This window comes from Canis aureus, chromosome 15, assembly GCF_053574225.1.
Source record: "Canis aureus isolate CA01 chromosome 15, VMU_Caureus_v.1.0, whole genome shotgun sequence".
Taxonomy (NCBI): domain Eukaryota; kingdom Metazoa; phylum Chordata; class Mammalia; order Carnivora; family Canidae; genus Canis; species Canis aureus.
Window position 1 is genome coordinate 25,378,456 of NC_135625.1, and position 25,799 is coordinate 25,404,254.

Consider the following 25,799-nt stretch of genomic DNA (forward strand, 5'->3'; position numbering starts at 1 on the left):
CAACTTCACTTTCTCAGTAATGCCTATCCTGTCCATCTGATTTAACATTGTGATTCTCCTCTTATTCTGCTTTTTCTCTACGACACTTACTACCTTGTAATAACATTCTCTATCAGTTTTCTCATCCATTGTGTGTATTATCCACTTCTCATATAACGTAAGCTTCATGAAAGGACTTTCTTTTTTTGTTGATTCACCCCAGTGTCTGAAGAAATGGTTGGCACGTTGAAGGCTGGCAGTAAATATTTCTTGGATTAATGAACATTGCTGTGATCTGCTTGCTTACTGTTGAATCAGTAACCACTTTAATCATGTGAAATGTTTCAAAAGTCAAACTTCCTCAAAGAGGGTTTGAAAATGAACAAAGGGATTCACATTAAAAATGGAGCTGGGAAGCCCTAAAGGAGAACTTCTCACACGCTACTACTTACCACCTTTTACAGACCTCAATAGGAAACAGCTTCCCTGTACCTTCCACAATAGGAAGAAGCTTACTTTATCACTCCAATAATAGGAAGGAAGATTTCCTACTGTCCCAGCAACGAATCAGCCTGTGAGAAGTCCCCATAATGGAACTCTTGTTCTCCTACAGTGGACTCTGGATCCAGCTTCCAACTTCCTTTCCTCTACAAAAACAAGCCCCTCTCTTTTGTTCTCCCAACTTGCCTATGGTTTGCCACAGTTTGAATGTCCCAAACTGCAATTACTCTGCTATTCCGAACAGACTTATTCTGCTTAATTTGAACAGCAAATTAACTGGCTATTTTAAGATTGACAAGAAGATTGTTACCCCACCCCACCCCCAACACACACACAATCGAATTCTCATTTCCCAATCTCCAACAAAAAAATTGATTTTTTTTCCCTTAAGGACGGAATATAAAAGGGTAATATCACAATTTCAACCACACAAGATATAAATGAAGAGTTTTGGTGATAGTATGCTACGTTTCATTAAGCATCGAAACAATGCTGGTTGGGAAAATCCTAGAGACTCGACCAGAAAGTGCAATCTGGTCAGAAAGGTTTCCTGCGGGACTTCTAAGTAACCTCCAACAGGGCGATCATGTCCATGGAAGGCACGAATGGCAAGCAATTAAATCTGTTGGTTTTGCAGGTGCAGGCTGGACACCACTGCATACAGCCTCTCCTGCCGGGTTTAGCTCCGTCCTGCCCACATACAGGCTTCGTGGTTTAGACGAAAACGCACAGCGGCTCGGTGGCTGGACGCACCAGAGAAGGAAGGTTTGCGGGGCTACCTGGTCCTTCCACCGCTCTCTAAGTCCAAGTAACTGAAAACCTGAATTCTGTGACTTGTCAGCTCTGCGGTGCAAACCTAAATGGGTAATTCGTAGCTCGCAGTGTCCGGGGGGATTAGGTCCCCGAAACCTCCCCGCCTGCCCCTAACACCTGGGCCGGTCCAGTGGCTCCAGGGTCGGGACCGACAGGCTCTCTCGGCAAAGGCGCGTCGGGGTCGCGCGTTACGCCGCCGCGTCTTGAGCCTCTGGCGAGTTGGGTCCGTTCCGCGCCTTTGCCCGGGGTGGCCTGGCGCACACCTTGCACGGGGTGGCCGGGCGCACACCTCGCCCGGGCCGCTTGCAGACGTTGCACGAGGGGCGCCGGGCCCAGAGCCCAGGGGGACCCCCCGCCCGAGCGGAGGAGGCTCGGCGGAGGCTGCGGACCGCCAGGGGGCACGACCCGGGAAAAGTTCCGGAGCTCCACCCCCCGGGGCGGGGCTGGGGCTGGGGCTCGGCCCAACCACTGCCCCCGGGAGGGGGAAGCCCTGCTGAGCCCCTCGTCCGCGTCCCAAGGCCGCGCCGCCCGCCGAGCCCCGGGCTCCTCGCCCCTTGCTGCGCGCGCCCCCGCCCGCCGCCCCGGCGCCCCGCCGAGGAGCCCCGTCCTGCCCGCACCCCCGCCCCGGGCCCTCCGGTCCCCGCTCCGCCCCGCTTGGTGCGGTCCCGCGTCGCAGGTCACGCGGCGGCGGGGCGCGGCCTGCTCCGAGCCCAGGTGGTGTCCTCGCCCGGTCGGCGGTGTGCTGCGGCTGGGACGATGCTGGGCTGGAGCCGGGTAACGCTGGTCCTCGCGGCCGCGGCTGTCACCTGCGCCTCCGCGCAGCAGGCGCCGCCGGTGAGTGCGGGGGGGGGGGGTGGCGCAGGTGCGGGCGCGGAGGAGGCGCAGGTGCGGGCGCGCGAGACGCGGGGGGCGCGGAGGCGGCGCAGGTGCGGGGGGTGCGCAGCGGGCCGCTGGACCCCGTCCCCCTGGACCCCGTCCCGCTGGACCCCGTCCCGCCTCATTCCACACGGGCCGGGACAAGAAGGCCTTTCCGGGAAACCCTCATCTCCGCAAAATGCCGATTGGGACTTGCACACCCCCAAATGCGGGCGATCGCGCTTGTTTTGACCAGTTCCAGGCCCGCGCATCCTGAGCTGCCAAGAACAAGTTCCCGGGGACGTTACACAACTCAGAGAAGCTTGACGACTGTGGCATTCTCTGCCGGGTGACGGGGTGCCCAAGGAGACGAGGCTCCTGAAGTCCCTGAGGAAAGCCCAGGCGTCCCCATCCAGGGCGGTGGGAGCCGCCCAGACAGGCCCCGAGGTGGCTGCTGTGGCCTTAGCCCCAGAGTCATGGGAGCTCCTGTCCCGTGGCTCTTTCCCCAAAAGGAAGTCACAGGAACGCAGACTTGGTAACTGCAAGGGACAGCGAGGGACCAGCCAGAGAAGGAAGTAGACTCAGTGGGAAAATGTCTAGCCAGAGGTCACACTGCTGTTTACTGAAGCGTGCCTAAACTCAGGCCTCTGGACACTTAGTTTGGCGCTCTTTCATAATTCTCTTCTTTAAAAGCAGTGAGACTCCGTTTCTCTTGGCCAGCAGATCAGATGGATATGCAGAAAATGCCAAAGAAGACATCTCATCTGACCTGAGACGTGAGGAGGGTGGTTTTGAAAAGCTTAGGTAGGCTCTTGACAGGCATTTTCTTCTCTTTTTACTTTTCTAAGGAGACATGATCTAAGAATGAAATCATGGTGGGATATTATTCATTCAATAAAATTGAGAGACTGTTAAGCAAATAAAAACATAATAAAATGGTATATACAGTGATTTTAGGAACAGAAAAATACGCGGTATACACATGTGGACAAGGATTGGAAGAGTGTACGAAGAAATAAAGTGTTTGCTTTAGTGTGTGTAGGGAATTCATGCTGTAAAGTGGTTGGGATCTTGAGAATTTTAAAAGAATTTAATACTTTGATACCATAGGGGCCCTTCAGTCAGAGGCCACCAGAAAACACACTTGTAGTTGAACAAATCGGGTTTATTACTCTTTGCAGTGGGAAAGAACGCACACCATGGGCAGTTGTAGGGCCTCTCAGTAAAAGGGCATTTGGCAAAACCTATTTCATAATTTGGACTTTGGTTGTGTGATTGGGGATAGGTCTAAGGAATAGGAGGTTTGCTCTACATCGGATACTTTCAGGAGGTGGGGCAATTCTGTGATTGAGTAAAGAAGAAACATTCATTTAGCAAGAGAAGGGGGTGTTTGGCATTTTGTGGGTTGCACAATACCCTTGTTTTTGTGCTTAAACAGAATCATGAAGTAGATTTGTTTTGTTTCATTTTATCATGTGTCAGAGTAAACTGAGGTATTTTTAAAAATTGATTATAGCCAACATGAGATCAAAAGTGGCCTGAATGTGTTATACCAGTGCGTAATAATATTGGGGTCTAATTGTGAACCTCTGAGCAGTTTCAGGGGTCAGGAGGTACGTTTATTTTTCCTTCTTTGGCATTTTCTGCAAGAGTTTTTAAAAAGCCATCTTTAGAACAACAAGATAATAGTTCTTATCTAGAATAGTGGTTGTCAAAATCTAGTCTAGCCATTGGGAAGCTGTTTTTAGAAGTCCTAAATGAGAAAAATGAGGGCATAAAGCCAAAATTATTAATTTAGAATGCTATCTGTTCTAATTTTATGGCTTTTCAATTTTTCTTTTTAAGGTTTTTTTTTCTTTTATGTACATGGGGTTTTGTTTGTTTTTTAACATCTCCACTGGGAGGATAAAAATTTGGGACTCCCTTGTGCTGGGCTTTTTAAAATATTTCATTAATCTGGAAAATTCTGTCTGAAAGAAACCTTTGAAAGTCCACAGAAGTATTGTGACCTAATTCTCTGAAAAGAATAAGCAGTTTTGCACTTTGAATCATATGATAAATTGTGTGTGTCCACATAGTAACAAAAGATATTTCAAAACTACTTTTGATAAATGTGAACAATGAGGACGGCTTTAAATTACAAACAAATCATTTGATTTGGAATGTCTGTGGGTTTTGTGTTTGAGGCTTTTCACAATATAGCATGTTTTAAGGTCTTCCTGAGTCATTCTTAATTACCCATTTTATCAAAAGACCTACTAAATGATGGTGGTGGCAGAGGTGGCCACTCTGAAGTGGGAGATGAAGACTGTGTCATCCAAGGCTCTGGACCTTTTCACATTAAAAAGATCAATCAGAAGTTAAAGGGAGCAAAGGTGGATATAAGGAGACTAGGGGAGAAAACAGTGCAGTGGAGAGAGAGAGAGAAGTGGATGGTTCTAGAAAATGTTTGGAACGAGCAGAAGGAAGGATTGGGTGAGGATGGGGGACAGCTGACTTTCTCAAGTGCTTAGTTGGCCAAATGTCAGCATCACTGCAAGGGAACACAAGAAGGGAAAAATTGTGGTGAAAGAATGAAGATTGTTTTTATTCTGGTTATATTGAATTTCCAGTTGCACCAGGATATCCAGGAGGCTGTTGGGACTGCAGCTCAGAAGAGGGAGATGGGAGTCGCAGGCATGCTACTTAAAGCCACTGGAGAAAGTGAACATTGAGCAGATGGATGACATAGAAAGAGAAGAGGACAGGCAAAGATTAAGGGGAGAGAAGAAATGGCAAAGTTTAAAGCAGCAGCCAGGGTGGAAGAGTGAGTGTTGCAGAAGCTCAGAGGAGAGAGTGGAGCAGGTTCTCCCTGTGTTGGGTGCCTTTGAGATGCCAGGTATGTTATACATGGCAGTTGGAGGTCATTGGTCATGGTCACCTTGGCCTGAGCAGTGTTGAGAACAGAAAATAAGCTGATGTAGGCTGAGGCGTGATGAGAAGGAAAGGAATCGGAGTGAGAGTGATGACTGTTGTCAGTCATAAATCTGAGCAGATCCTGAGAATGAAACATAATGGCTCAGTAATTAATTGCTGAGTCAAACTTATTTTTATGCATCAACTTCTCATACAAAGTGTGAGCTTTTATTAACAATGATTTTTACTCTTCCTGCCTGCCCAGTATTATTATAGTGCATCTGCTTTCCCCAGGTACCATAAAGGAAGGGACACACAGATGTAATCTATTCACTTAGTTAACAAATATTGCATGACTACTGTGTGCCAGATTCTGTTCCAGATGCTGTTAATGAGTTAGTGATAGATACAAAGGTTCCAGCCCTCATGGAAGGTTTATTCCTATTCCTTTTACCTAAATGTTCCTAATTTAGTAGAGTTCCATCCCACCAAAGGTCAGAAAACAAACTGCTTGCTCATTGGAGTTTCTTATATGTGCAAAAACATGCCTTACTCAATAGGTGTGTGTCTGCTCTGTTGTACACAGGGAACATTAGATTTTCACCACTTCCTCTGGTCCTGCGAAGCAAAAATGAGAGAGCAGGTGAAAGATCTTGAGATTCGAAGTTGGTTGCTTTTCCCCTGTGCTAGAGTAGCATGATATGCTAAGCCAACTACATAAACCTCTATCACCTATTTATAATCTTTACCTATCAGGTATTTAAATTTTTACCTGTCTTGATAAGGTTGTCTATTATTAAAACTGTGTATAGTTAAATTTGGAGATAGTAAGAAATTTTAAATAACAATTGAGCTTGTTGTAATTCCATTTCAAGTCTCTACATAGATTTTGAAGCTGTCGTCCCTCATCGAAAACTCCCTTGATGGTGAGAATGCAGCTGTCTCCACTCTACCCCCAAATCTAACCTTTTTGTTTAAAATGACGGTGGCATTAAAACCTTTAGAGCTCCTGAAGTTGCCTGGTTTTATGATGCTACCTTTAAAAATCTCAATCACGTTTACCCTTTACTCTTTCAGCCAGATTCTGTGTCAATGTTATGCCTATACTTCATGTTTGTTTATTGCTACCAGGATTATTCTAGCACAGTGTTTTATTGGCCTCAGACTCCCACATACAGGATGGCAAGGGTACTGTCCCCTCTGGGGCAGGTGGACAGAGCACTTTTAACATCCCTCACATTGTCTCATAAGAAATATGCCTTGTTGGGATCTCTGGGTGGCGCAGCAGTTTAGCGCCACCTTGGGCCCAGGGCCTGATCCTGAAGACCCAGGATCGAGTCTCATGTCAGGCTCCCTGAATGGAGCCTGCTTCTCCCTCTGCCTGTATCTCTGCCTCTCTCTCTCTGTGTCTCTCATGAATAAATAAAATCTTTAAAAAAAATCAGCCATTCTTTTTCTCTAAAATAATAGATGTATGACTATTAATTTTTTTCTAAGATTTTATTTAGTGCTTTTAGTTTTCTTTTGTTTTTTAAAGATTTTATTTATTGCCCAACGCGGGACTCGATCCCAGGGTTCCAGGATCACAGCCTGGGCCAAACGCAGGGGCTAAACTCCTGAGCCACCCAGGCATCCCAAAATAAAATCTTAAAAAAAAAAAAAAAAGAAATATGCCTTGTCGTCAGATTTTTATATTGGCTTTTGTACCCACGTTGTGCAGATATAATTATTAGGATGACATGAGCATTATTACATTGCACTGCTTGCTGAGTTGATTACAGTGATCATCAAAAGCCCTGAAGGAAATGGAGATTGTTCCCTATTAGGGATTATTTTTTTTTAAAGATTTTATTTGTTTATTCATGAGAGACCGAGAGAGAGAGAGGCAGAGACGTAGGCAGAGGGAGAAGCCTGATACAGGACTTGATCCTGGGACTCAGGGTCATGCTCTGAGCCACAGGCAGATGCTGAACCACTGAGCCCCCCAGGTGCCCCTCCCTATTAGGAATTAAATTGAGACATTGGTTTTATTGCTGTTTCCGTGGGAAACTGTAAGAGAGAGCAGGGGAAGGAAGCTGGGCCGGAGCTCTGGAGACTGCTTCTGTCACCGGTTGTGTAACTCAGTCCCTGATGGAGATGGGCCTTGTATCCTGAACATGAAGTTTAAGTTCCTGATAACGTGAAATTCAGTAAATTGGATTTTTATGAATTAAATCACATTTTAAACTAAAAGTTCTGGGAAGCCCGAATGGCTCAGCGGTTGAGTGTCTCCCTCTGGCTCAGGGCGTGATCCCGGATTTTGGGGATCGAGTCCCACATCAGGCTCCCTGCGTAGAGCCTGCTTCTCCTCCCTCTGCCTGTGTGTCTCTGCCTCTCTTTCTCTGTGTCTCATGGATAAATAAATAAAATCTTTAAAAAACAAAAATAGACTAAAAGTTCTGATATTTAGATGAATCTTCTGGTGAATAAGTTAGAATGAAGAGTTGCATTTCTAAAGTTAATTGCCCTTATTAAATGATGTGTATGGAAAATTCATAGTTGCATAGTCTACTTAAGACTACGTAGACTGCTACTTTTGAGTGTCCATTTCTTTTTTTTTTTTTTAAGATTTTATTTATTCATGAGAGGCAGAGAGAGAGAGTGGCAGAGACACAGGCAGGGGGAGAAGCAGGCTCCACACAGGGAGCCCGATGTGGGACTCGATCCAGGGTTTCCAGGATCCCACCTTGGGCTGAAGGCGGCGTTAAACCGCTGAGCCACCAGGACTGCCCTTGAGTGTCCATTTATAACATTGCTAAACAAGGACTGGTGAACTTAGAGTACTGTGCCCTACATTGCAGTTATATGTTGTAATTTTTTTAATAGATTTTATTTCTTTACTTATCTAAGAAAGAGCTAGCACAAGCAGGGGAGGGGCAGAGAGAGAGGGAGAAGCTGAGCAGGGAGCCCAACACGGAACTTGATCCCAGGACCCGGGGATCATGACCTAGGCTAAAGGCAGACACTTAATAGACTGAGCCACCCAGGCACCCCTATTGTTGTCTTTTTTTTTCTTTTTAAGATTTATTTTAGAAAGAGAGAGTGCTCATGAGACTGGGGGAGGGGCAGAGGGAGAGGAGATCATCTCAAGCAGCCAATTCCACGCTGAGCATGGAGCCTAACATGGGGCTCGATCCCATGAGCCAGAGACCATGACCTCAGGGGAAACTGAGTGAGCCACCCAGGTGTCCCTTGTTGTTGTTTTTAAGTTTAGTTACTTAACATACATAATATTAGTTTCAGCTCTACAATATAGTGATTCATCATTTCCATACATTACCCGGTGCTCATCACAAGTGCCCTTAATCGGGGATCCCTGGGTGGCGCAGCGGTTTGGCGCCTGCCTTTGGCCCAGGGCACGATCCTGGAGGCCCGGGATCGAGTCCCACGTCGGGCTCCCGGTGCATGGAGCCTGCTTCTCCCTCTGCCTGTGTCTCCGCCTCTCTCTCTCTCTCTGTGTGTGTGACTATCATAAATAAATAAAAATTAAAAAAAAAAAAAAAAAAAAAAAAAAAAAACAAGTGCCCTTAATCCACCCCTCCCCCCATAACCATCAGCTTGTTCTCTATAATTAAGAGTGCTTCTTGATTTGACCTTTTCCCCCCCTTTGCTCTTTTGTTTGTTAAACTCCACATATAAGTGAAATCATACGGTATTTGTCTTTCTCTGACTCATTTTGCTTAGCATAATACTCTTTTAACTCCATCCATGTTGTTGCAAATGGCAAGATTACATTCTTTTTTTGGCTGAATGATACTCCATTTTGTATATATACCACAACTTCCTTATCCATTCATCAGACACTTGGGCTGCTTCCATATCTTGGCTACTGTAAATAATGCTGCTATAAAACATCAGGTGTGTGTGTGTGTGTGTGTGTGTGTGTATTGGGGTGCATGTATTCCCTTGAATTAGTGTTTTTGTATTCTTTGGGTAAATACCCAGTTAGTGCAATTACTGGATCATAGGGTAGTTCTATTTTTAATTTTTTGAGGAACCTCCATACTGTTTTCCACGGTGGCTGTGCCAGTTTGCATGCATTCCCACCAGCAGTGCATGAGGGTTCTTTTTTCCCCACATCCTTGACAATACCGGTTGTTGCTTATGTTGTCAATGTTAGCCATTCTGACAGGTGTGAGGTGATATATCATTGTAGTTTTGATTTGCATTTCATTGATGGTAAGTAATGATGAGCATCTTTTCATGTGTCTGTTGGCCGTCTCTGTGTCTGCTTTGGAAAATGTCAGTTCATGTATTCTGCCCATTTTTTTAGTTAGATTATTTTGGGGGCGGGTGTCAAGTTGTTTGAGTACTTTAAATATTTTGGATACTAACCCTTTATCAGATATATCACTAGCAAATATCTTCTCCTGTTCTGTAGGTTGACTTTTGTTGATTGTTTTTTCACTGTGCAGAAGCTGTTATTTTGATGTAGTCCCAATAGTTTATTTTTTACTTTTGTTTCCCTATGTCTCAGGAGACAAATGAAGAAAAAACTTGTTTAATCCAATGTCAAAGAAGTTACTGCCTATGTTTTTTTTCTTCAAGGATTTTTATGGTTTCAAGGTCTCACATTTAGGCCTTTAATCCATCTTGAATTTATTTTGTGTATGGAGTAAGAAAGTGGTCCAGTTTCATTCTTTTGCATGTTGCTGTCCAGTTTTCCCAGCACCATTTATTGAAGAGGCTGTCTTTTTCTCATTTGATATTTTTTCCTGCTTTGTTGAAGATTAATTGACCATACAGTTGTGCGTTTAATTCTGGGTTTTCTATTCTTTTCCATTGATCTGTGGTTTTTTTTTTTTTTTTTTTTTTTTTTTTTGTGCCAGTATTATAGCATTTTGATTACTACAGCTTTGTAGTAGAACTTGAGGTCTGGAAATTTAATATAACTTGTAGTGCCTCCAACTTTGCTTCTCTTTGTCGTGAGTCCTTTGGCTATTCAGGGTCTTTTATGGTAATATACAAATTTTAGAATCCTTTGTTCTAGTTCTGTGAAAGATGCTCTTGGTATTTTGATAGAGGTTGCATTTAAAAATGTAGATTGCTTTGGGTAGTATAGATATCTTAACAGTATTTCTTTGCCCAATCCATGAGCATGGAATATCTTTCCATTTCTTTGTGTCCTCTTCAATTTCTTTCATCAGTGTTGTTTAGTTTTCAGAGTGTAGGCCTTTCCCTCTTTAGTTATTACTGTATTCCCAAGTATCTTCTTATTTTGGGTGTCGTGTACTTTGGATAGTTTTCTTAATTTTTCATTCTGCTACTTCATTATTGGTGTATACAAATGCAACAGATTTCTGTAGATTGATTTTTATATCCTGCAACTTTACTAAATTCGTTGATCAGTTCTAGCAGGTTTTTTTTTGCTGGAGTCTTTTGGGTTTCCTATACATAGTAGATATAAACTGAAAATTTTACTTTTTCCTTACCAATTTGGGTGCCTTTTAGTTCTACTTTTTGTTGTCTGAGATTTATGGCTAGAACTTCCAGTACTATGTGGAATAAATATGATGAGACTGGACATCTTTGTCTCATTCCTGACCCGAGGGGGAAAAAATGGGTTTTTGCCCATTAAGGGTGATGTGAGCTGTGGGTTTTTCACATACATCCTTTGTTGTGTTGAGGTATGTTCCCTCTGAACCTACTTTGTTGAGGGTTTTTATCATGAGTGGATGTTGTACTTTGTCATATGCTTTTTCTGTGTCTATTGAAATGTTCATATGGTTCTTATCCTTTCTGTTATTGATGTGATGTATCATGTAATTAATTTGTGAATATTGAAACACTCCTGCAACCCAGGAATAAATCCTACTTGATCATGGTGAGTGATGATTATTATTTTTTTTTAATGACTTGTTGGATCTAGCTTACAAGTACTTGTTGAAGATTTTGGGCATCTGCGTTCATTATGTGTATTGGCCTGGAGTTCTTTTGGGGCGGGGTGTGTGGTTTATCTGGTTTGATACCAGGGTAAATGCTGGCTTCATAGAATGAATATGGAAGTTTTACTTCCTCTTTTATTTTTTGGAATAGTTTGAGAATAGATAGTAATGCTTCTTTAAGTATTTGATAGAATTCCCTGTGAAGCCATCTGGTCTTGGACTTTTTTTGTTGGGAGTTTTTGATTATTAATTCAGTTTCTTTGCTGGTTATCTGTATGTTCAAATTTTGCATTTCTTCCTGTGTCATCTTTGGTAGTTTCTATATTTCTAGGAATATATTCATTTCTTCAAGGTTATTCAATTTGTTGGCATATAGTTTTTCATAATATTTTCATAATCTTCTGTAATTGTGTTTCTGTGATGTTATTTCTCCTATCTCATTTGTGATTTTATTTATGTGAATTCTTTCTCTTTTTTTTCCTTGATAAGTCTGGTTAGAGGTTTATCTATTTTATTGGTTTTTTTTTTTTTTTTCAAAGAACCAGCACCTGATTTCAATGATCCATTGGTTTGTTTTCAGTTTTTATATCATTTATTTTTGCTTTAATCATTATTATTTCCTTCCTTCTGCTGGTTTTAGGTTTTGTTTGTTTTCTTTTTCTAGCTCCTTTAGGTGAAAGGTTAGGTAGAGACTTTTCTTGCTTCTTGATGTGGGCCTGTATTGCTGTAAACCTTCCTTTTAGAACTGTTTTTGCTGCATTCCAAAAGTTTTGGGCTGTTTTGTATTCATTTTCATTTATTTCCATGTACTTCATTTTTTTCTCTTATTTGACTGTTGACCCATTTATTGTTTAATAGCATGTTATTTAACCTCTGTGTATTTGTGCTCTTTCCAGATTTGTCTTGTGATTGACTACAAGTTTCATAGTGTCGTGGTCAGAAAAGATCATGGTATGATTTTGTTCATCTTGATTTTGTTGAGGCTTGTTTTATGAGGTAATACGTGATCTATCATGAAAAATGTTCCATGTGCACTTGAAAAATAATGTGTATTCTGCTGTTTTAGGATGGAATGTTCTAAATATATCTGTTAAATCCATCTGTTCCAGCATGTCATTCAAAGCTATTATTTACTTGTTGATTTTCTGTTTAGATGGTCTGTCTGTTGGTGTGAGCTGTTAAAGTCCCCTATTATTATTATTATTGATTGTTCCTTTGTGTTTGTTATCAACTGTTTTGTGTATTCAGGTGCATAAATATGTGCAATTGTTATATTTTCTTGTTGGATTGTCCCCTTTATGATTATATACTGTCCTTCTCTGTCTCTTGTCAGTCTTTGTTTTAAACTTAATTTGTCTTATATAAGTATTACTACTCTGGCTTTCTTTTGACATCCATTTGCATGATAGATATTTGTCCATTCCCTTACTTTCAATCTGCAGCTGTCTTTAAGTCTAAAATGAGTCTCTTGTAGGCAGTTTTTATTTTATTTTATTTTATTTTATTTTATTTTATTTTATTTTATTTTATTTTTTATTTTATTTTATTTTATTTTATTTATTTATTTTATTTTTATAGGCAGTTTTTAAATGGGTCTTGGTTTTTTCTTTTTTATCCATTCTGTCACCCTATGTCTTTTGATTGAAGCATTTAGTCTATTTATATTCAAAGCAATTAGCGATAGATATGTATTTACTGTCATTTTATTATTTGTTTTATGCTTGTTTCTGAAGTTTTTATCTGATTGTTTCTTGTAGTTCTCTCATGATTTGCTGATTTTCTTTAGTGATGTATCTGATTTCTTTATCCTTTGCATGTTTATTAGTGGTTTTTGATATATAATTCCCATTTTGCATATAACAAATGGGTTGTTAATTACAAAAGGAGGTTTTGTATGTAACCTCCTCTGCATATATGGCAGTGTGTATTAAATTGATGGTGATTTATGTCTGAATCTGTTCCTTCCTCCCCTCCTCCCCATTCTAGGTATATGTTGTTATATCCTACATCCCTTTACTACATCCCATCCTACATCAGTGAGTTCCTTGACTGATTTTTTACAGAAATATTAATTTTTATTGTTTTTGTTTTCCCGACCTTTATACTGTCACTTTTAGTCTTTCTATTCAAAGAGCCCCCTCTAATATTTCTTGCAGGGCTGGCTTAATAGTCACGAACCCCTTAAGCTTTTCTTTATGTGTCCTTCTATTCTGAATGATAGCCTTGCTAGATAGGGTATTCCTGGCTGCAGATTTTTCCCATTCCGCACTTTGAATATATCATGCAACTTTCTTCTATGTTTGAAAGTTTCTGCTGCAAAATTTTTGCTAGCCTTATGATTTTTCCTTGTAAATTATTGTCACCTTTTGTCTTTATGTTTTTAACTTTTTTTTTGTATCACTATATTTTGCCAAATTAATTACAGTACATCCTGGTGGGAGTCTGCTTTTGTGGATTTTGATGGGGGTTTTCTGTGCTTTCTGAATCTAGATATGTTTTCTTTTCCAGATTAGGGACGTTTTCAGCTATTATTTCTTCAAATAAATTTTCTACCCTCTCTTTCTCATTCTTTTGGGAGTCCTATACTATGAATGTTATTACCCTTGATAGAGTCACTCTGTTCCCTAAATCTATTCTTGTGTTGCATAATTTTGTCTCCCTTGTTCATCTTGGTTATTTTCCATTACTCTGTCTTCTAGATTACTAATTCAATTCTCTGCTTCTTTCATTCTAATGTTCATTTCATAAGTGTATTTATCATTTCATTTATTGTATTCTTTATTTCTGCTTTATTATTCTTTATATCTGTGTTAAGGGTCCCATTTATGTCTTCCACTTTTCTCAAGTCCAGTTAGCATCCTTATGATTATTACTTTAAATTCTCTATCAGGCATGTTACTTATATGTGCTTCACTTAGATCTCTGGCCGTGGCCTTACTCTGTTCTTTCATTTGGAATAAATTCCTCTGTCTTCTTTTGTCCAAGTCTCTGTGACTATTTCTGTATGTTGGAAAAGTCAGTATCTCCTGTTCTTGTGAAAAATGGCCTTATGAAGAAGAGGTCCTATAGTGCCTTGCCGTGTGGTGTTTCTTGTTCCCGAAGGCCTGGTGCTTCTGGGAGTGTCTCCACTGTGTGCTGCCTGTGCTCTGTTTTTGTGTCCTGACCACTTTTTCTGTCAGGCCACTTATCTGTAGGGACTCTCTTCGCTTGTGGGCAGTGTTTGGTCCCTGGCCTAATCATAGCTAGTTTTAATTGGATGTGTTTTGGTCTGTTTGTGAAATGAGACTGTTGCCACTACAGCTGGAACAGAAGCTGTGCCAAACTCCCAAGTGGGGAGACCCAGTGTGAGAAGTGGTTTGAGCCAGTCTTTTAGGGGAAGTGAACCACTGTGCTGGGACTGAGGCGAGTGTGACTTGGGTCGGGGAGGGGAGAGCAGAGGGTGGCAGTTCCACTGGTGTGTAGGGTCAGAGTTTGGTATAAGCACATTAAGTAGTGACTGTGGTTATAGTGCTAGTTCCTGCAGGTAACCCTGTGCTTATGCTCAAGGGCAGGGGAGGGAAATGTGCCAGCCAGCTTGTTCTTGGAGGAGTCTCCTTGTGAACTCTTTCTGGGATGTGCTCAGAGGTAATCAAATAACCCCTGTACCATGTGCCCCAGGTGCTCTTCAGATCACTATTGCCACACACTACAGATTATTTTCCTGCCTTCTCTCTGAAGAGCTGTGCAATGCTCTCTGAACTCTACCCACACCAAGCCCTCTGATCTTTAAAACTCTAGGCTTTAAGCCCCACTGGTTTCCAGAAGTCACAAAATTTGGCCCGTCTTGCTTTCCAAGCCAGTTTCTTTGGGGATTTCATTTTCCCTTGTACTCCCCTGTGAGCTAGTCTGTCTCTTGCCCTTCTCTGTGGCCCTGCTTCCCTTCCCACTGCAGCAGTCATGATCTCGTCCTCTCCCACACCACATCTGTGTCCTTCCTACTTTCTTCACTATGTCCTTTTCTCTACCTTTAGTTCTGCCAGTTTTCGGGTCAGTTTCTGAGGTATTTAGGATGATTTGGTAGTTGTCTGGTTGTATTCATGGGATGAAGGAGGCCTAGGGTCCTCTCACTCTGCCATCATCTTCCTGTCCTTGCTCTATATGTTATTTTATTTTTTTTTAAGGTTTTATTTATTCATGAGAGACACACACAGAGAGAGGCAGAGACACAGACAGAGGGAGAAGCAGGCTTCATGCACGGAGCCCGACGTGGGACTCGATCCCGGGTCTCCAGGATCAGACCCTGGACTGAAGGCAGGCGCTAAACCGCTGAGCCACCCAGTTTTCGAATATTTTCATCACCCCAAAAAGAAACCTCTTAGCCCTTAGCCCTAACCCTGAAACCGGCCCCTCAGCCCTAGGCAATCACTTACATACTTTCTGTCTCTATGGATTTGTCCTTTTTCAACATTTTATATAAAGGGGATCAGATCATAAAGTATGTGGCCCTTTGTTACTGGTTTCTTTCACTTAGCATCGTGTTTTCAAGGTTCATCCACATTGTAGCATGTATCAATACTTCATTTCTGTTTATGATTGAATAATTTCCATTGTATGGATATACCGTATTTTGATCATTCATTCATCCATTAATGGACATTTGGATTGTTTCCACTTTTGGTATTGTAATGCTGCTATGAGCATTTCTATTTGTGAATGTTTTTTTGTGTGTGGACACATATTTTCATATCTTTTGAGTTTATACCTAGGAGCAGACTTGTGGGGTCACATGATAACTATATGTCTGAGAGAGTACCAGTTTTCCAAAGCAACTGCAATATTGTGCATTCCCACCAACACTGTATGAAGGTTCCAATTTCTCTACATCCAAGCCAACACTTGTTTTATTATTATTATTATTGCCATATTAGTGGATATGAAGTGATATCCCATTGTAGTTTTTTTATTTTTAAAGATTTTATTTATTTATTCATGAAAGACACATAGAGAGAGAGAGGCAGAGGCACAGGCAGAGGGAGAAGCAGGCTCCATGCAGGGAGCCTGATGTGGGACTCGATCTCGGGACTCCAGGATCACATCCTGGGCCGAAGGCAGGCGCTAAGCCGCTCAGCCACCCAGGGATCCCTCATTGTAGTTTTGGTTTGCATTTTCCTATTGGCAAATGGTGTTTGGCATCTTTTCATATGTTTGTTGACTTATATCTTCTCTGGAGAAATGTCTATTCAAATCCTTTGCCTATTTTTTAATTAAATTGTCTTTTTCTTATTGAGTTGTAAGATATTTATATATTCTAGATACAGGTCTCTTATCAGACATATGAATTACAGTTGACATAATGAAATTGAGACAGAGAGAGCGAATCTTAAGCAGACTCTGCACTTCATGCAGAGCCCTACTCAGGGCTCCATCTCACGCCCCTGAGTGACCCCAGGTCATGACCTGGGCTGAAATCAAGAGTTGGAAGCTTAACCAACTGGGCCACCCAGGCGCCCCCTATCCTGACTATATTTTGCATATTTTTCAACCTCTGATATATTCTCTCAGTATTTATTGTGTCTGTTCTTAAGACCTACTGAATTCCCATTCTAGTTGGGACCATTTTGTTTTTATTTGGACCATACTTTTCTGATGCTACAGTTTCTTCCTATTATTTCTAGTTTTTCTTTTGTTCATAAATTCCGTTCTTCTCCTGAATCTCCTCAAGTTCTTCCAGTCCTTCAGCCATACAGTTTAGTCTCCTTTGTTAGGACGCCTGTTCCTGGGAGCCTTCTCTGTCCTCAGGGTTCCCTTTACCGTGTATGCTGGAGCCATTCTTTTGGGATCCTGTTCTTTGACTTGGTTTACTCTCGTTTTGCTAGAATATAAAAGTAACTTGTTAAGAAATAATGTGTGGGAGATCAACTTTTCTGCATCTTTGCAATGACTTAAAATCGAGATTTCATTTAAATCCCAAAATTGATCAATGTCTTGACCAGTTATAAAATTCTAGTTTGAAATTAATTCCCTGCCAAGGAAATAATGGCATCATTCTCTTCTGGCATTCACGTAGCTTGTGAGAAGTCTGATGGGAGTGTAATTCTTATTCTTTTGCAGGACCTCCTCCCCAACCCAGTGCTTATTTGTCTTTATTTATGTCTGAAATAGCATGGTAATGTGTCTCACTGAAGGCTCTTTTTTTTTTTTACAGTAATTTTTTTTTGAGTAATCAGTAGGCATTTTCATTTTAAAATACATCTCTATTCAGGTCTAGGAAAATTTCTTGAATTATTTCTTTCATAGTTTCCTCTTTATTTTTTGTGTTTTCTCTTTTCTGGAAATCCTGTTAATCAGATGCTGAACCCCGCATATTGATTTTATAAACCTTTCTATTTTTTTTCTCCTGTGGTTTATTTTATAATTTTATTTTTCCTATGTTTTCTTTATTTAAATTAGATTTAGTTAACACACACTGTATTATTAGTTTCAGAGGTATAATTTAGTGATTCAGCAGTTGCATATAACACCCAGTGCTCATTACATCAAGTGCCCTTCTTAATGTCCATCACCCAGTTACCCTGTCCCCCCACCAGCAACCCCCAGTTCCCTAGAGTTCAGCACCTCTTATGGTTTGCTTCCCTTTCAATTTTCATCTTATTTTTCCTTCCCTTCCCCTATGTTCATCTGTTTCTTAAATTCCACATCCGAAAAAAAAAATTCCACATCTGAGTGAAATCATGTGGTATTTGTCTTTCTCTTATTTGACTTATTTCCCTTAGCATAATACACTCTCATTCCATCCACATCATTGTAAATGGCAAGATTCTTTTTTGGTTGAGTGATACTGTGTTGTGTGTGTGTGTATATACACACACACACACACACACACACACACCCCACATGTTTTTTATCCATTCATCTTCCAATGGACATCTGGGCTCTTTCCATATTTTGGCTATTGTGGACATCACTACTATAAACACTGGGGGTGGGGATCCCTGGTTTGGCGTCTGCCTTCAGCCCAGGGCACAACCCTGGAGTCCCGGGATCGAGTCCTGCTCAGGCTCCTGGCATGGAGCCTGCTTCTCCCTCTGCCTGTGTCTCTGCCTCTCTCTCTCTCCTCTCTGTGTATTCTCATGAATAAATAAATAAATAAATCTCTAAAAAAAAAACACTGGGGTGCAGGTGCCCTTTTGGATCACTATGTTTGTATCCTTTGGATAAATACCTTTCCTGTGTTTTCTATGTAATTTTTTTTCTATATTGTAAGATAGATTTTCTCACCTTTACTTTTCTATCTTTTTATTTCAGCAGTTTTTTTTTAAGTATTTGATTTACCTCTTTTCATATCATCTTGTTTTATAAATAGAACATATTTCTCTTGAGGTTACTGTTAGAGTAATCAGAGTGTTGAAGCTGATTATTATTTTACATTATTTTTTCTGTTCCTTAAATTATTGAATATTTTTGAGTTAGGTTATTTTTCATTTGTTTTCTTTGTGCCTAAATATTAGACCTAGAGGCGTTTACTCTCAGGCAGGAGTCATTCAGCTTTTTTGTACAGGGCTAGATAGTTTATCTTTAAGGCATTGTGGGTTAAGAGGAAAATCAAGGATATTATGTAGGGTACTTTTATAACATATTTCCACAAGTTTTTTATCGATGAAAATATATTAAGTTAATACATTTGTCTTTGTAATACAGGTCTACTAATGAGAAGCATTGATTTCTTACAGGGTAGGCACTTTGCTTACTGGGATTCGGGTTTGGTGTTCCAAATTGAGAGCAAATGGTTATATGTAATTCCTGGTCTGTTACGAGATTTTACATATTTCATCTTGGTGTCTTTTTGTATGGATAGTGTGGTAGGATGAGTAATAGCTTCTCCAAGATGCCCATTCCTAATCCTGAGAAGCTGTATGTTCCCTTTATGGCAAAGGAGACATTGTAGATGCAATTTCGTGAAGCAGCTTGACATGGGGACATTATGTGGGATTACCTGAACGAGCCCAATATAATCACAGAGATCCTTATAAGAGGGAGGCAGGAGGCCAGAGACGAGAAAAGATGCTATTCTCCTGGCTTTGATGATGGGGGAAGGGGCCACGAGCCAAAGAACACAGGTGACTTCTAGAAGCTGCAAGTCAGGGAAACACATTCTGTTTTAAGAGCCCCAGAGGGAGCACAGTCCTGGAACCCACTATAGACTCTGACCTCCAGAGCTATAATATAGCGTAGTTTGTGGTGTTTTAAGCCATTAGGTTTGTGGTAACTTGTTACAGCAGCCATAGGAAACTAAGATAGCTAAGTGCTGCCAATAGTGGGTCCATGAGCATATGATTGTAAATGACTCTGCGTCTGAGGCACCTTCAGGTAATTTTTGGGAGGTAGGTGGTAGATGCGGAGTGTTGGCTGATAAGACCAAGGAGAAGCAGCTGTTGTGAGGGCAGGCCCTGCTGAGAGGTCCTGGCTCAGAGTGGCAATTATCTTGGAGGGTATTAGAAGGATATTAAATGAGGGTAAAAGGAGAGTTAAATCAAGAGGTCCTGACCTCTTCATCCAAACCACACATGACGTTATCACTAGGCAGAAAATGAGACACAGTCTTTCTCTCCCTCTCTTTTCTTCACACATACACACCACCTCCAAGGGTTTTCCTCTAGAGAAATGGAAAAAAGTCGTCTAGAAAGAACAAGGACAGCTTGTACGAGTGTTCATGCTTTCCAGCAGTGGCCGGGAAACAACAGTTGGCAGGCCTGACACCGCCTGCCACCTGTTTTTTTTAAGACTTGCGAACTAAGAATGGTGTTGACATTTTTTAAAAGTTGAGGGGAAAAATCAAAAGAAGATTAATATTTTGTGACTTGTGAAAATTACATGGAATTCAAAAAAATTATATGGAATTCACATGTCAGTGTCCATAAACAGAGTAGTATTGGAACGTTACCACACTTGTGTATTTGCTTGTCGTCTGTGGCCGCCTCGCATCAGAGCAGGTGAGTTGTCTAGCAGAGCCTGTGTGCAGTGTGCTTGTGGCTTTTCACTCCTGTTGGCACAGTTCAAGTGACGGTTTTGCAAGTTTAACTGCATTTTAACTGCCACACATATCAATGCACCATGTTATTTTTATCTGTAAAAGAAATTATCGGTGCAAACCTGTCATGTCAAAACACAAAAGTAAACTTCAGGTGTGCTCTTGAGTCAAAGTGGAGTGTGGATTATCTTGTCAGTTAATTAAAGACAAAGCACACCTAGCATTGTGCTGAAGAAGTGCAGTATATGTCAACATGGCATGATTAAGCAGTCGTCACAGTATTCCCGACTCCTTGGAAAAAATGATCAGGAAAATAAGACGATTTAAAAGAGTATCTCATCACAGAATTTATTTACAAATTTTAAAAAGCAAAATGAGGTTGCAACCAAAGTAGGTCTTGAAGTAGCTCATCTGTTAGCAGAGCAAGGAAAGCGATTTGCCCATGGTGAGTTAATGAAATCACATTTGATTGCAGCAGTAGAAGAAACGTGTCCTGAGAAAATTTGTTTTGCACTTTTGGCCTCTAGGTGAGAACAGTTACCCATGTCAATTGAAGAGCAAGGCAAATTGATTCCCAGTTATTGATGCTGTAGTGTTTGACACTGATTCGTTATTGCTATTTATCGAAGCACCAATGCCAAGTTTGAGACTGAAGAATAAGTCTCTCTGAATAGTCTGCGTGGAATAACTACGAGCAAGGATGCTTTCACAGAACTTGAGAATTTAGTAATTCAGGAAGACATGAAATGGAATCTGTTTTGTAAAACAACTGACGGTGATGAAAATATGTGTGGAGCAGACAAAAGCTTAGTCGGACAAATGTTCAAAGTTTGTGAAAATGCAAGCTGTTTCAAGCTTGTGTTTTTTAATCATATTGCTAATTGACAGGTACTTTGTAGAAAATATTCTAATCTATCATGTGTTAATTAACCAGCAATATCAGCCATGAACGTCTTTTCTTCTTGTAGACCATTATCATTTCTGTAAATTTTTATAAGAAATAGATGCTGAATATCCAAACTTCTGTATTACAGAGTAGTTAGGTTAGCAGCAGTAATGTTTTACTGTAATTTTTAAACTCAGGGGCTGAAATTTTTTCAAACAAGAATACTCTCAACCACTATTTCTGAACATTGAATGCTATGGAAATTAGCTTTTGCTATCTTTTTTTTTAAAAAAAGATTTTAAAAGAGAGAAGGAGGCAGAGGGAGAAGCATGCTCCCCTCTGAGCAGAGAGCCCGACTGAGGGCTCTGTCCCAGGACCCTAAGATCATGACCTGAGCCAAAGGCAGATGCTTAACCAACTGAGCCACCTAGGTGTCCCTAGCTTTTGCTATCTTGATATTGAATTATCAAGTTGATATTATTTATTATGTCATATGTTATATTCTTATATTTTAGAAATAGAGTTTAAATTCTAACGATTGAATTAGCTTCTGATAATTTGATGCTTGATCCTGTTTCTTAGTGAATTCAGTCTAAAATTACAAGGCAAAAACATTTATATGAGAAACTTACGCTGTAGTGAAGTAATTTAGATAGTTAATGTTTGGATCACAGGTAATGTCAAGCTACATTATACACTTTTTTACTATAAAAAGTTAAGACCTAAAGTAATGAATAAGTCATAGGGATGAAAGGTACAGCATAGAGAATATGGTGGTCTTACAAAAATGCATTGTATGGTGACCGATGGTGGCTTGTGGTGAGCACCGCATGACATGTGGAGTTGTGGAATCACTATGTTGTCTACCTGAAACTAATGTAACATTGTGTGTCACCTGTACTTCTGTTAAAAAAAAAAAAAAGATGTTACATCTCTATTCCCACACATACTTGTTGCAGAACTATTTTCTAAACTCAAACTATAGGGGATCCCTGGGTGGCTCAGCAGTTTAGCGTCTGCCTTCGGCCCAGGGTGTGATCCTGGAGACCCGGGATCCAGTCCCATGTCGGGCTCCCTGCATGGAGCCTGCTTCTCCCTCTGCCTGTGTCTCTGCCTCTCTCTCTCTATGTCTATCATGAATAAATAAGTAAAATCTTAAAAAAAAATAAACTATAGTTTGAGTAGTTCCCTTCCCTGTTCTTTTATTGTGGATTTACATTTCTTTTTAAAAATTATCTTACTTTTACAATATTGGATCTGCAGAAGAAGGAGATAAACATACTTGCTATCTTGAGCTAGTAATAAAAGAATCATAAATCCACGTGGACTTCTATCATTTTATGTTAAGAGCTGATTTTATTTCGCTATGAAGCTGGAATAGTCTCCCTAAAACAGTCACGTTCACTCATTCATTCATGCACTGAGGGTCTTAGTGTTGGGAGCCATCCTCACCTCCAGGAGCACAGAATCTGGTAGTTAAGAGGGAAATAATTAGAGTGCATTGTCATAACTGTGGTAATAGAGATGTACACAGGTGCTGTCAGCAGGACGGAGGAGAGGATGACTATTTTCATATGGGAAGTAGAGGAAGACTTAACAAAAAGACAGTATTTGAACCAGGTCTTAGAAATTAAAGTCCAAAGTTCGTCAGGTAGAGAAAAGGCATTTTACGCCAGGAATAGCACATACACAGGCAGGGAAAGGTCAGAGATGAGAGGACGTGGTTGCAGGTGGCTGTGCGTGAGAGGAGTGGCAGCAAAGGAGGCTGGGAAGGTAAATTATGGCCAGATTATGAAGGGCCCTGCACAGTGTGTCCTGAAAATCTGGTTTGGGATGCAAATCTCTGTTGCAATGGAGTTGGCTCATGAATTCAAGTGATATCATAGTCTATCAAGATTTAATTTACTGTTAGAGATAAATGAGCCTAACAAACATTTCCATCTACTTTAACATTTTCTCTTTTTTCAATATGTTTGCAATATAGAAGCCAGATTACAGCACTAATGCAAATTGAATTAAGACTGAAAATGCCCTTAAGTTTGAAACTTTAGAAGTTTTCCTGGGAGGAAAAGACTTTTAAGAGGTATTGAGAAGATCTAAAAGGGCAAATCACGTTTGATTTTGTCTTCACAATCTTCAACTGTTTTTTTCACATTGTCTACTCAGTTTATTTCCTGAAACTTAATTTTTTTTCTTCCTTTTTTTTTTTTTTTGTAGTGGACAGAAAACTGCAGAAAATCAACCTATCCTCCTTCTGGACCAACGTGAGTAAACATCAGATAATCAAAATTGACTTTGACCTTTGTGGAGATTTTTCTCTATGTAATGATCTCATAAAAGTGACAATAATGAAGAAAACTTTAAGTCACATCTTCTATCCTGAGACAGCTATTTTTTTTTCCTGAGAATTTTTTTCAGGTTTGTGTATTATGTATTTAGTTAAGACCCTGAACAAATATGGACATACCCCATAATTAAAGTGCCTATCAAAATCAAAGAAAAAAAGAATTTCCATTCTCCAGGAAATCCTGTCTACTGCCAAGCATTTTTTCATCCTGATAAATGCAGAGCTGAACTGTCTGTGGTTCCTGAATATAAATCACCAGATTACACTGGGAGAAAGTCTAAGGTCTTCTATGTCAAACCTTCAAGAAATAAACCCTGGCAGGATAATCAAAGCTGTCAAGGGCAAACGGGATTAAAAAACATAAGGCGGGTGGGGGGGGGGGCGGTGTCATATTTGAGCACATTTAATGTTAACATTTTTAGTATAGGTATCTGGCTTTTTCAAATCTTTTGTGGCAAAATGGGTTTATGAGAAAGATGTAAGAATAGCCCACGTGCCCAGAGGGTACAGAATGTGGAAAATAAGATAAAGGTATAAGGAAAGGTAATCTTTTTTTGTCCTACTTTCCTTCTCTCTGAAAGTAGTGTGCTGGGGCAAGGAAAAGCAGAGTGCAACTTTAACCTGTTAACCTGAGAAATAAAACTGCCAGTGATTTTACCAGCAAAAATGGATTTATTTGGGAATAGCAGAGAATTGCAATCCAGGACAAGCAAGGTACAGCAAAACTAAGGGGAAGCCTAACAGAACAAAAGAGGAGAATGCTCTTTTACAGAGGAAAGGGGGAAGTTAGGAAGGCTATTAAAAAAAAAAAAAAAAAAAAAGCTATTCAGGGACACCTGGGTGGCTCAGTGATTGAGCTTCTGCCTTCAGCTCAGGTTGTGATCCCAGGGTCCTGGGACTGAGTCCTGCATCGGACTCCCCACAGGGAGCCTGCTTCTCCCTCTGCCTATGTCTCTGCCTCTCTCTCTCTCTGTGTCTCTCATGAATAAATAAATAAAATCTTTAAAAAGAAAAAAAAAAGCTATTCAAACAAAAAAGTCCATTGGAGTAAATGGAGTTCAAAGCATAGTAGCTCTTTATTGGCTGAGTTACGGCAGTCTCTATTGGCTGGGCTGTTGCCAGGGCGGGAGCAAAGTCTTTCTTCTTCCTGCTGGGGTAGTAAAGTAGTATCTAAAGTACCATCAACTTGCAAGGCTCCTTTCTTCCTGCTGGGTTGTAAGTTCAAGCCCCATGTTGAGGGTGGAGCTTTCTTAAAAATTAAAAAAAAAAAAAAGAAAAAATCTTTCTTTGAAAGCATCAGTGATCAAGAGTCAGGTTTTCAATATTTAGTGGTTTTTCCCCTCAGTGCCAGGAAGGACCTTTCCTGCTTGTCATGTTCTGTGCAGGGAGGAAGGTGCACAGCAGTTGGAAACCAGTTAAAGCCACATTTGAGTTAACAAGGAAGGTTAGGAGGGAACACTCAGGAACTTGCCATTGAAAGTCTTCTTAGGTTGTATGTGTTGGAGATTTTCTTGGAGCATTGAACCAGCATCTTCTTATTGGGTACATTGCTTTTTTAAAAAAGGTTGATAGGGAACAAAATATGAAACTTAAAATAGGGGATCCCTGGATGGTTCAGCGGTTTGGCACCTGCCTTTGGCCCAGGGCGTGATCCTGGAGTCTCGGGATCAAGTCCCGCGTCGGGCTTCTGGCATGGAGCCTGCTTCTCCCTCTGCCTGTGTCTCTGCCTCTCTCTCTGTGTGTATCATGAATGAATAAATAAAATATTTTTTTTAAAAAAGAAACTTAAAATAATTACACAAAACAGAAGTAACATAACTGCAAATCGTATGATGGCTCTAAACCAGGACTAAAAGTAGCCAACTGAAATATTTATTAGCATGTATTCTGACTTAGGAAAGAGGTTTTCCTGGTGAAAGCAAATGCAGAGTCATGTATGCCTCCTGGAGGTCTCTGCTTAAAGAGATGGTGGAAGCAGAACAGTGAATACTGCCAAGAGCACACACAGCATACTTGGAAACATCTAATAGAGGTGTAACATGAAGGGATAGCTGATTAACTTTTGGCAAAATAGCAAAACTTCAAAGACATTTTATTTATTTTACTTTTTTATTTTTAAAGATTTACATATTTTATTTTTTAAATATTTTATTTATTTATTCATGAGAGACACAGAGGCAGAGACACAGGCAGAGGGAGAAGCAGGTTCCCCATGGGGAGTCTGATGCAGGTCTCGATCCCAGAATGCGAGATCACGCCCTGAGCCGAAGGCAGATGCTCAACCACTGAGCCACCCAGGCATCCCGAAGGCATTTTAAACACAGTCTTATCTCAGAAAAACTGCTGGAACCAAGTGCGTTATTGATAGTATAGTCTGTAAGGTTGCAAATTCAGAGATTATGAATTAGGGTAAGAATCCAGAGTCAGATAACTGAGTTCAGATGAAAGAAGACTTTTGTGAATTGTGAACCTTCTACCCCTTCAGGAGAAACAAATGAAAAATTAATTTGTTGCAGGATCATGATGAGGCTGTTTCTGAAAGGCCATAATCAAAAGAGGTTTCCGTGGGTGGGGGGATGGCGTAACTGAGGG

The 25,799-nt window shown here is 40.7% G+C and overlaps 1 protein-coding gene across 2 annotated transcripts in view; it reads left to right on the forward strand.

Annotated features, from left to right (window-relative positions):
• Positions 1-1,964: 1,964 nt before the first annotated feature.
• Positions 1,965-25,799, forward strand: part of ASAH1 (N-acylsphingosine amidohydrolase 1) — a 46,829-nt gene continuing 22,994 nt past the window's right edge. Inside the window, exons 1-2 of one of the 2 annotated variants that reach the window (XM_077848905.1) lie at positions 1,965-2,127; positions 23,078-23,124. In XM_077848905.1, coding sequence (XP_077705031.1) covers positions 2,050-2,127; positions 23,078-23,124 — 125 coding nt within the window. In that variant the 5' untranslated portion in view covers positions 1,965-2,049. The remainder of the gene's footprint in view (positions 2,128-23,077; positions 23,125-25,799) is intronic. The other variant, XM_077848904.1, reaches the window with a different exon arrangement.